At 47.1% G+C, this 11,357-nt stretch overlaps 1 protein-coding gene across 3 annotated transcripts in view; it reads left to right on the top strand.

Moving 5' to 3' along the window:
- dapk1 (death-associated protein kinase 1) overlaps positions 1-11,357 on the top strand; it is a 206,557-nt gene that overhangs the window by 117,779 nt on the left and 77,421 nt on the right. For all 3 annotated transcript variants that reach the window (XM_036936598.1, XM_036936596.1, XM_036936597.1), the window contains one exon: positions 2,078-2,170. In XM_036936598.1, coding sequence (XP_036792493.1) covers positions 2,078-2,170 — 93 coding nt within the window. The remainder of the gene's footprint in view (positions 1-2,077; positions 2,171-11,357) is intronic.

The raw sequence follows: 11,357 nt of genomic DNA, 5'->3' as shown, positions 1-11,357 counted from the left end.
CGTAGTGAGGTCTGATGGTGTGGAGTAGTGAGCTCTGAGGGTGTGGCGTAGTGAGCTCTGAGGGTGTGGCATAGTGAGCTCTGGGGGTGAGGCGTAGTGAGCTCTGAGGGTGAGGCGTAGTGAGCGCCTCGGATGTGGAGTAGTGAGCTCTCTGGGTGTGGCGTAGTGAGCTCTGGGGGTGTGGAGTAGTGAGCTCTGAGGCGTAGTGAGCTCTGAGGCGTAGTGAGCTCTGGGGGTGTGGCGTAGTGAGCTCTGAGGCGTAGTGAGCTCTGGGGGTGTGGCTTAGTGAGCTCTGGGGGTGTGGCGTAGTGACCTCTGGGGGTGTGGCGTAGTGAGCTCTGGGTGTGGCGTAGTGAGCTCTGGTGGTGTGGCTTAGTGAGCTCTGGGGGTGAGGCGTAGTGAGCTCTGAGGGTGTGCCGTAGTGAGCTCTGGGGGTGTGGCTTAGTGAGCTCTGGGGGTGTGGCGTAGTGAACTCTGAGGGTGTGGCGTAGTGAGGTCTGGTGGTGTGGAGTAGTGAGCTCTGAGGGTGTGCCGTAGTGAGCTCTGGGGGTGTGCCGTACTGAGCTCTGGTGCGTAGTGAGCTCTGAGGGTGAGGCGTAGTGAGCTCTGAGGGTGTGGCGTAGTGAGCGCTGGGGGTGTGGAGTAGTGAGCTCTCTGGGTGAGGCGTAGTGAGGTCTGATGGTGTGGAGTAGTGAGCTCTCTGGGTGAGGCGTAGTGAGGTCTGATGGTGTGGAGTAGTGAGCTCTGAGGGTGTGGCGTAGTGAGCTCTGAGGGTGTGGCATAGTGAGCTCTGGGGGTGAGGCGTAGTGAGCTCTGAGGGTGAGGCGTAGTGAGCGCTGGGGGTGTGGAGTTGTGAGCTCTCTGGGTGTGGCGTAGTGAGCTCTGGGGGTGTGGAGTAGTGAGCTCTGAGGCGTAGTGAGCTCTGAGGCGTAGTGAGCTCTGAGGCGTAGTGAGCTCTGGGGGTGTGGCGTAGTGAGCTCTGAGGCGTAGTGAGCTCTGAGGCGTAGTGAGCTCTGGGGGTGTGGCTTAGTGAGCTCTGGGGGTGTGGCGTAGTGAGCTCTGGGTGTGGCGTAGTGAGCTCTGGTGGTGTGGCTTAGTGAGCTCTGGGGGTGTGGAGTAGTGAGCTCTGGGGGTGTGGCGTACTGAGCTCTGGTGCGTAGTGAGCTCTGAGGGTGTGGCGTAGTGAGCTCTGGTGCGTAGTGAGCTCTGAGGGTGTGGCGTAGTGAGCTCTGAGGGTGTGGCGTAGTGAGCTCTGGGGGTGTGGCATAGTGAGCTCTGGTGCGTAGTAAGCTCTGAGGGTGTGGCGTAGTGAGCTCTGGTGCGTAGTGAGCTCTGAGGGTGTGGCGTAGTGAGCTCTGAGGGTGTGGCGTAGTGAGTTCTGGGGGTGTGGAGTAGTGAGCTCTGGGGGTGTGGCGTAGTGAGCTCTGGGGGTGTGGCATAGTGAGTTCTGGGGGTGTGGCGTAGTGAGTTCTGGGGGTGTGGCGTAGTGAGTTCTGGGGGTGTGGAGTAGTGAGTTCTGGGGGTGTGGCGTAGTGAGCTCTGGGGGTGTGGCATAGTGAGTTCTGGGGGTGTGGAGTAGTGAGCTCTGGGGGTGTGGCGTAGTGAGTTCTGGGGGTGTGGTGTAGTGAGTTCTGTGGGTGTGGCGTAGTGAGTTCTGGGGGTGTGGCGTAGTGAGTTCTGGGGGTGTGGCGTAGTGAGCTCTGGGGGTGTGGCGTAGTGAGTTCTGGGGGTGTGGCGTAGTGAGCTCTGAGGGTGTGGAGTAGTGAGCTCTGAGCATGTTAGGATGAGCTCACTGCACTACATCAAATGTATTTATATAGCCCTTCTTACATCAGCTGATATCTCAAAGTGCTGTACAGAAACCCAGCCTAAAACCCCAAACAGCAAGCAATGCAGATGTAGAAGCACGTTGGCTAGGGAAAACTAACATTCCTCACACACGCCTCATCTCGTTGTCTTGTCTCCTCCATCCTAATATTCTCTTTCTTCTCTCCTATCTTCCAGCAATCGGTGCGCCTCATCTCGTTGTCTTGTCTCCTCCATCCTAATATTCTGTTTCTTCTCTCCTATCTTCCAGCAATCGGTGCGCCTCATCTCGTTGTGTAACCGTCTCTCTCGCTCCTTCCTGTCTAGAAGCAACATCAGTGTGGCTCGCAGTGATGACACGCTGGTAAGAACAACTCCTGTCTCAGACACACACACACACACACACAAACACACATTCATATAGATGCACAAAATCACACACACACACACATTCATATACTTACAAAAAATCACACCCACTGGTAAGATCTGAGACAACTCTATTCCACCCTGTTCCCTATGTGGTGGTGCCCTACGTTTAGTCAGATCCTTATGAAGTACCATGTCATAGTATAGAGAACCCCCCTCCCCACCCATATACCTGTTGAAGGTTAGTGATTTGCCTTATGTGTTATCAGTGTTATCAATTTACCCATCTAAACTTTACACAGTTGGTTACTTCCTGAAACTTCCTGAAACTACTGTCTGTCCCTCCCCACCCCCCTCTCTGTCTGTCCATCCCCACCCCCCTCTCTGTCTGTCCATCCCCACCCCCCTCTCTGTCTGTCCATCCCCACCCCCCTCTCTGTCTTTCCCTCCCCACCCCCCTCTCTGTCTTTCCCTTCCCACCCCCCTCTCTGTCTGTCCATCCCCACCCCCCTCTCTGTCTTTCCCTCCCCACCCCCCTCTCTGTCTTTCCCTTCCCACCCCCCTCTCTGTCTGTCTCTCCCCACCCCCCTCTCTGTCTGTCTCTCCCCACCCCCCCTCTCTGTCTGTCCCTCCCCACCCCCCTCTCTGTCTGTCCCTCCCCACCCCCTCTCTGTCTGTCCATCCCCACCCCCCTCTCTGTCTGTCCCTCCCCACCCCCCTCTCTGTCTGTCCCTCCCCACCCCCCCTCTCTGTCTGTGTCTCCCCACCCCCCTCTCTGTCTTTCCCTTCCCACCCCCCTCTCTGTCTGTCCCTCCCCACCCCCCTCTCTGTCTGTCCCTCCCCACCCCCCTCTCTGTCTGTCTGTCTGTCCCTCCCCACCCCCCTCTCTGTCTGTCTGTCTGTCCCTCCCCACCCCCCTCTCTGTCTGTGTCTCCCCACCCCCCTCTCTGTCTGTCCCTCCCCACCCCCCTCTCTGTCTGTCCCTCCCCACCCCCCTCTCTGTCTGTCTCTCCCCACCCCCCCTCTCTGTCTGTCCCTCCCCACCCCCCTCTCTGTCTGTCCCTCCCCACCCCCTCTCTGTCTGTCCCTCCCCAACCTCTCTGTCTGTCCCTCCCCACCCCCCTCTCTGTCTGTCCCTCCCCACCCACCCCCCTCTCTGTCTGTCCCTCCCCACCCACCCCCCTCTCTGTCTGTCCTTCCCCACCCCCCTCTCTGTCTTTCCCTCCCCACCCCCCTCTGTCTTTCCCTCCCCACCCCCCTCTCGGTCTGTCCCTCCCCCGCCTCCTCTTTGTCTGTCTGTCTGTCCCTCCCCACCCCCCTCTCTGTCTGTCCCTCCCCACCCCCCTCTCGGTCTGTCTCTCCCCATCCTCCTCTGTCTGTCTGTCTGTCCCTCCCCACCCCCCTCTCGGTCTGTCCCTCCCCAGTACAGAACATGTTTTTCTGAGGGACTTAATACAGGGTCACATCCAGCTGTTACTATAACACTAGAGCATGTTATCCCTGTTACCTGAGCCTGTGGCATGATACCATACACCTGATGGAAACTAAATAACCCCCTGTTGTAACTATAACACTAGAGCATGTTATCCCTGTTACCTGAACCTCTGATACCATACACCTGATGGAAACTAAATAACCCCCTGTTGTTACTATAACACTAGAGCATGTTATCCCTGTTACCTGAGCCTGTGGCATGATACCATACACCTGATGGAAACTAAATAACCCCCTGTTGTAACTATAACACTAGAGCATGTTATCCCTGTTACCTGAACCTCTGATACCATACACCTGATGGAAACTAAATGACCCCCTGTTGTTACTATAACACTAGAGCATGTTATCCCTGTTACCTGAGCCTGTGGCATGATACCATACACCTGATGGAAACTAAATGACCCCCTGTTGTTACTATAACACTAGAGCATGTTATCCCTGTTACCTGAACCTCTGATACCATACACCTGATGGAAACTAAATGACCCCCTGTTGTTACTATAACACTAGAGCATGTTATCCCTGTTACCTGAGCTTGTGGCATGATACCATACACCTGATGGAAACTAAATGACCCCCTGTTGTTACTATAACACTAGAGCATGTTATCCCTGTTACCTGAACCACTGATACCATACACCTGATGGAAACTAAATAACCCCCTGTTGTTACTATAACACTAGAGCATGTTATCCCTGTTACCTGAGCTTGTGGCATGATACCATACACCTGATGGAAACTAAATGACCCCCTGTTGTTACTATAACACTAGAGCATGTTATCCCTGTTACCTGAACCACTGATACCATACACCTGATGGAAACTAAATAACCCCCTGTTGTTACTATAACACTAGAGCATATTATCCCTGTTACCTGAGCCTGTGGCATGATACCATACACCTGATGGAAACTAAATGACCCCCTGTTGTTACTATAACACTAGAGCATGTTATCCCTGTTACCTGAGCCTGTGGCATGATACCATACACCTGATGGAAACTAAATAACCCCCTGTTGTTACTATAACACTAGAGCATGTTATCCCTGTTACCTGAACCTCTGATACCATACACCTGATGGAAACTAAATAACCCCCTGTTGTTACTATAACACTAGAGCATGTTATCCCTGTTACCTGAACCTCTGATACCATACACCTGATGGAAACTAAATAACCCCCTGTTGTTACTATAACACTAGAGCATGTTATCCCTGTTACCTGAGCCTGTGGCATGATACCATACACCTGATGGAAACTAAATAACCCCCTGTTGTTACTATAACACTAGAGCATGTTATCCCTGTTACCTGAACCTCTGATACCATACACCTGATGGAAACTAAACGACCCCCTGTTGTTACTATAACACTAGAGCATGTTATCCCTGTTACCTGAACCTCTGATACCATACACCTGATGGAAACTAAATAACCCCCTGTTGTTACTATAACACTAGAGCATGTTATCCCTGTTACCTGAGCCTGTGGCATGATACCATACACCTGATGGAAACTAAATAACCCCCTGTTGTTACTATAACACTAGAGCATGTTATCCCTGTTACCTGAACCTCTGATACCATACACCTGATGGAAACTAAATGACCCCCTGTTGTTACTATAACACTAGAGCATGTTATCCCTGTTACCTGAACCTCTGATACCATACACCTGATGGAAACTAAATAACCCCCTGTTGTAACTATAACACTAGAGCATGTTATCCCTGTTACCTGAACCTCTGATACCATACACCTGATGGAAACTAAATACCCCCTGTTGTTACTATAACACTAGAGCATGTTATCCCTGTTACCTGAGCCTGTGGCATGATACCATACACCTGATGGAAACTAAATAACCCCCTGTTGTTACTATAACACTAGAGCATGTTATCCCTGTTACCTGAACCTCTGATACCATACACCTGATGGAAACTAAATAACCCCCTGTTGTTACTATAACACTAGAGCATGTTATCCCTGTTACCTGAGCCTGTGGCATGATACCATACACCTGATGGAAACTAAATAACCCCCTGTTGTTACTATAACACTAGAGCATGTTATCCCTGTTACCTGAACCTCTGATACCATACACCTGATGGAAACTAAATAACCCCCTGTTGTTACTATAACACTAGAGCATATTATCCCTGTTACCTGAGCCTGTGGCATGATACCATACACCTGATGGAAACTAAATAACCCCCTGTTGTTACTATAACACTAGAGCATGTTATCCCTGTTACCTGAGCCTCTGATACCATACACCTGATGGAAACTAAAGAACCCCCTGTTGTTACTATAACACTAGAGCATGTTATCCCTGTTACCTGAGCCTGTGGCATGATACCATACACCTGATGGAAACTAAATAACCCCCTGTTGTTACTATAACACTAGAGCATGTTATCCCTGTTACCTGAACCTGTGGCATGATACCATACACCTGATGGAAACTAAATACCCCCTGTTGTTACTATAACACTAGAGCATGTTATCCCTGTTACCTGAACCTCTGATACCATACACCTGATGGAAACTAAATGACCCCCTGTTGTTACTATAACACTAGAGCATGTTATCCCTGTTACCTGAGCTTGTGGCATGATACCATACACCTGATGGAAACTAAATGACCCCCTGTTGTTACTATAACACTAGAGCATGTTATCCCTGTTACCTGAACCACTGATACCATACACCTGATGGAAACTAAATAACCCCCTGTTGTTACTATAACACTAGAGCATGTTATCCCTGTTACCTGAGCTTGTGGCATGATACCATACACCTGATGGAAACTAAATGACCCCCTGTTGTTACTATAACACTAGAGCATGTTATCCCTGTTACCTGAACCACTGATACCATACACCTGATGGAAACTAAATAACCCCCTGTTGTTACTATAACACTAGAGCATATTATCCCTGTTACCTGAGCCTGTGGCATGATACCATACACCTGATGGAAACTAAATGACCCCCTGTTGTTACTATAACACTAGAGCATGTTATCCCTGTTACCTGAGCCTGTGGCATGATACCATACACCTGATGGAAACTAAATAACCCCCTGTTGTTACTATAACACTAGAGCATGTTATCCCTGTTACCTGAACCTCTGATACCATACACCTGATGGAAACTAAATAACCCCCTGTTGTTACTATAACACTAGAGCATGTTATCCCTGTTACCTGAACCTCTGATACCATACACCTGATGGAAACTAAATAACCCCCTGTTGTTACTATAACACTAGAGCATGTTATCCCTGTTACCTGAGCCTGTGGCATGATACCATACACCTGATGGAAACTAAATAACCCCCTGTTGTTACTATAACACTAGAGCATGTTATCCCTGTTACCTGAACCTCTGATACCATACACCTGATGGAAACTAAATGACCCCCTGTTGTTACTATAACACTAGAGCATGTTATCCCTGTTACCTGAACCTCTGATACCATACACCTGATGGAAACTAAATAACCCCCTGTTGTTACTATAACACTAGAGCATGTTATCCCTGTTACCTGAGCCTGTGGCATGATACCATACACCTGATGGAAACTAAATAACCCCCTGTTGTTACTATAACACTAGAGCATGTTATCCCTGTTACCTGAACCTCTGATACCATACACCTGATGGAAACTAAATGACCCCCTGTTGTTACTATAACACTAGAGCATGTTATCCCTGTTACCTGAACCTCTGATACCATACACCTGATGGAAACTAAATAACCCCCTGTTGTAACTATAACACTAGAGCATGTTATCCCTGTTACCTGAACCTCTGATACCATACACCTGATGGAAACTAAATACCCCCTGTTGTTACTATAACACTAGAGCATGTTATCCCTGTTACCTGAGCCTGTGGCATGATACCATACACCTGATGGAAACTAAATAACCCCCTGTTGTTACTATAACACTAGAGCATGTTATCCCTGTTACCTGAGCCTCTGATACCATACACCTGATGGAAACTAAATACCCCCTGTTGTTACTATAACACTAGAGCATGTTATCCCTGTTACCTGAACCTCTGATACCATACACCTGATGGAAACTAAATAACCCCCTGTTGTTACTATAACACTAGAGCATGTTATCCCTGTTACCTGAGCCTGTGGCATGATACCATACACCTGATGGAAACTAAATAACCCCCTGTTGTTACTATAACACTAGAGCATGTTATCCCTGTTACCTGAACCTCTGATACCATACACCTGATGGAAACTAAATAACCCCCTGTTGTTACTATAACACTAGAGCATATTATCCCTGTTACCTGAGCCTGTGGCATGATACCATACACCTGATGGAAACTAAATAACCCCCTGTTGTTACTATAACACTAGAGCATGTTATCCCTGTTACCTGAGCCTCTGATACCATACACCTGATGGAAACTAAAGAACCCCCTGTTGTTACTATAACACTAGAGCATGTTATCCCTGTTACCTGAGCCTGTGGCATGATACCATACACCTGATGGAAACTAAATAACCCCCTGTTGTTACTATAACACTAGAGCATGTTATCCCTGTTACCTGAACCTGTGGCATGATACCATACACCTGATGGAAACTAAATACCCCCTGTTGTTACTATAACACTAGAGCATGTTATCCCTGTTACCTGAACCTCTGATACCATACACCTGATGGAAACTAAATAACCCCCTGTTGTTACTATAACACTAGAGCATGTTATCCCTGTTACCTGAGCCTGTGGCATGATACCATACACCTGATGGAAACTAAATAACCCCCTGTTGTAACTATAACACTAGAGCATGTTATCCCTGTTACCTGAACCTCTGATACCATACACCTGATGGAAACTAAATGACCCCCTGTTGTTACTATAACACTAGAGCATGTTATCCCTGTTACCTGAGCCTGTGGCATGATACCATACACCTGATGGAAACTAAATGACCCCCTGTTGTTACTATAACACTAGAGCATGTTATCCCTGTTACCTGAACCTCTGATACCATACACCTGATGGAAACTAAATGACCCCCTGTTGTTACTATAACACTAGAGCATGTTATCCCTGTTACCTGAGCTTGTGGCATGATACCATACACCTGATGGAAACTAAATGACCCCCTGTTGTTACTATAACACTAGAGCATGTTATCCCTGTTACCTGAACCACTGATACCATACACCTGATGGAAACTAAATAACCCCCTGTTGTTACTATAACACTAGAGCATATTATCCCTGTTACCTGAGCCTGTGGCATGATACCATACACCTGATGGAAACTAAATAACCCCCTGTTGTTACTATAACACTAGAGCATGTTATCCCTGTTACCTGAGCCTGTGGCATGATACCATACACCTGATGGAAACTAAATAACCCCCTGTTGTTACTATAACACTAGAGCATGTTATCCCTGTTACCTGAACCTCTGATACCATACACCTGATGGAAACTAAATAACCCCCTGTTGTTACTATAACACTAGAGCATGTTATCCCTGTTACCTGAACCTCTGATACCATACACCTGATGGAAACTAAATAACCCCCTGTTGTTACTATAACACTAGAGCATGTTATCCCTGTTACCTGAGCCTGTGGCATGATACCATACACCTGATGGAAACTAAATAACCCCCTGTTGTTACTATAACACTAGAGCATGTTATCCCTGTTACCTGAACCTCTGATACCATACACCTGATGGAAACTAAATGACCCCCTGTTGTTACTATAACACTAGAGCATGTTATCCCTGTTACCTGAACCTCTGATACCATACACCTGATGGAAACTAAATAACCCCCTGTTGTTACTATAACACTAGAGCATATTATCCCTGTTACCTGAACCTCTGATACCATACACCTGATGGAAACTAAATAACCCCCTGTTGTTACTATAACACTAGAGCATATTATCCCTGTTACCTGAACCTCTGATACCATACACCTGATGGAAACTAAATAACCCCCTGTTGTTACTATAACACTAGAGCATGTTATCCCTGTTACCTGAGCCTGTGGCATGATACCATACACCTGATGGAAACTAAATAACCCCCTGTTGTTACTATAACACTAGAGCATGTTATCCCTGTTACCTGAGCCTCTGATACCATACACCTGATGGAAACTAAATACCCCCTGTTGTTACTATAACACTAGAGCATGTTATCCCTGTTACCTGAACCTCTGATACCATACACCTGATGGAAACTAAATAACCCCCTGTTGTTACTATAACACTAGAGCATGTTATCCCTGTTACCTGAGCCTGTGGCATGATACCATACACCTGATGGAAACTAAATAACCCCCTGTTGTTACTATAACACTAGAGCATGTTATCCCTGTTACCTGAACCTCTGATACCATACACCTGATGGAAACTAAATAACCCCCTGTTGTTACTATAACACTAGAGCATATTATCCCTGTTACCTGAGCCTGTGGCATGATACCATACACCTGATGGAAACTAAATAACCCCCTGTTGTTACTATAACACTAGAGCATGTTATCCCTGTTACCTGAGCCTCTGATACCATACACCTGATGGAAACTAAAGAACCCCCTGTTGTTACTATAACACTAGAGCATGTTATCCCTGTTACCTGAGCCTGTGGCATGATACCATACACCTGATGGAAACTAAATAACCCCCTGTTGTTACTATAACACTAGAGCATGTTATCCCTGTTACCTGAACCTGTGGCATGATACCATACACCTGATGGAAACTAAATACCCCCTGTTGTTACTATAACACTAGAGCATGTTATCCCTGTTACCTGAACCTCTGATACCATACACCTGATGGAAACTAAATAACCCCCTGTTGTTACTATAACACTAGAGCATGTTATCCCTGTTACCTGAACCTCTGATACCATACACCTGATGGAAACTAAATAACCCCCTGTTGTTACTATAACACTAGAGTATGTTATCCCTGTTACCTGAGCCTGTGATACCATACACCTGATGGAAACTAAATGACCCCCTGTTGTTACTATAACACTAGAGCATGTTATCCCTGTTACCTGAACCTCTGATACCATACACCTGATGGAAACTAAATAACCCCCTGTTGTTACTATAACACTAGAACATGTTATCCCTGTTACCTGAGCCTCTGATACCATACACCTGATGGAAACTAAATACCCCCTGTTGTTACTATAACACTAGAGCATATTATCCCTGTTACCTGAACCTGTGGCATGATACCATACACCTGATGGAAACTAAATAACCCCCTGTTGTTACTATAACACTAGAGCATGTTATCCCTGTTACCTGAACCTCTGATACCATACACCTGATGGAAACTAAATAACCCCCTGTTGTTACTATAACACTAGAGTATGTTATCCCTGTTACCTGAGCCTGTGATACCATACACCTGATGGAAACTAAATGACCCCCTGTTGTTACTATAACACTAGAGCATGTTATCCCTGTTACCTGAACCTCTGATACCATACACCTGATGGAAACTAAATACCCCCTGTTGTTACTATAACACTAGAGCATGTTATCCCTGTTACCTGTACCTCTGATACCATACACCTGATGGAAACTAAATAACCCCCTGTTGTTACTATAACACTAGAGCATGTTATCCCTGTTACCTGAGCCTGTGGCATGATACCAT

Source organism: Oncorhynchus mykiss, chromosome 11, assembly GCF_013265735.2.
Source record: "Oncorhynchus mykiss isolate Arlee chromosome 11, USDA_OmykA_1.1, whole genome shotgun sequence".
Taxonomy (NCBI): Eukaryota; Metazoa; Chordata; class Actinopteri; order Salmoniformes; family Salmonidae; genus Oncorhynchus; species Oncorhynchus mykiss.
The sequence above is the reverse complement of the archived record's forward strand: the minus strand, read 5'-3'. Positions and strand labels throughout refer to the sequence as shown.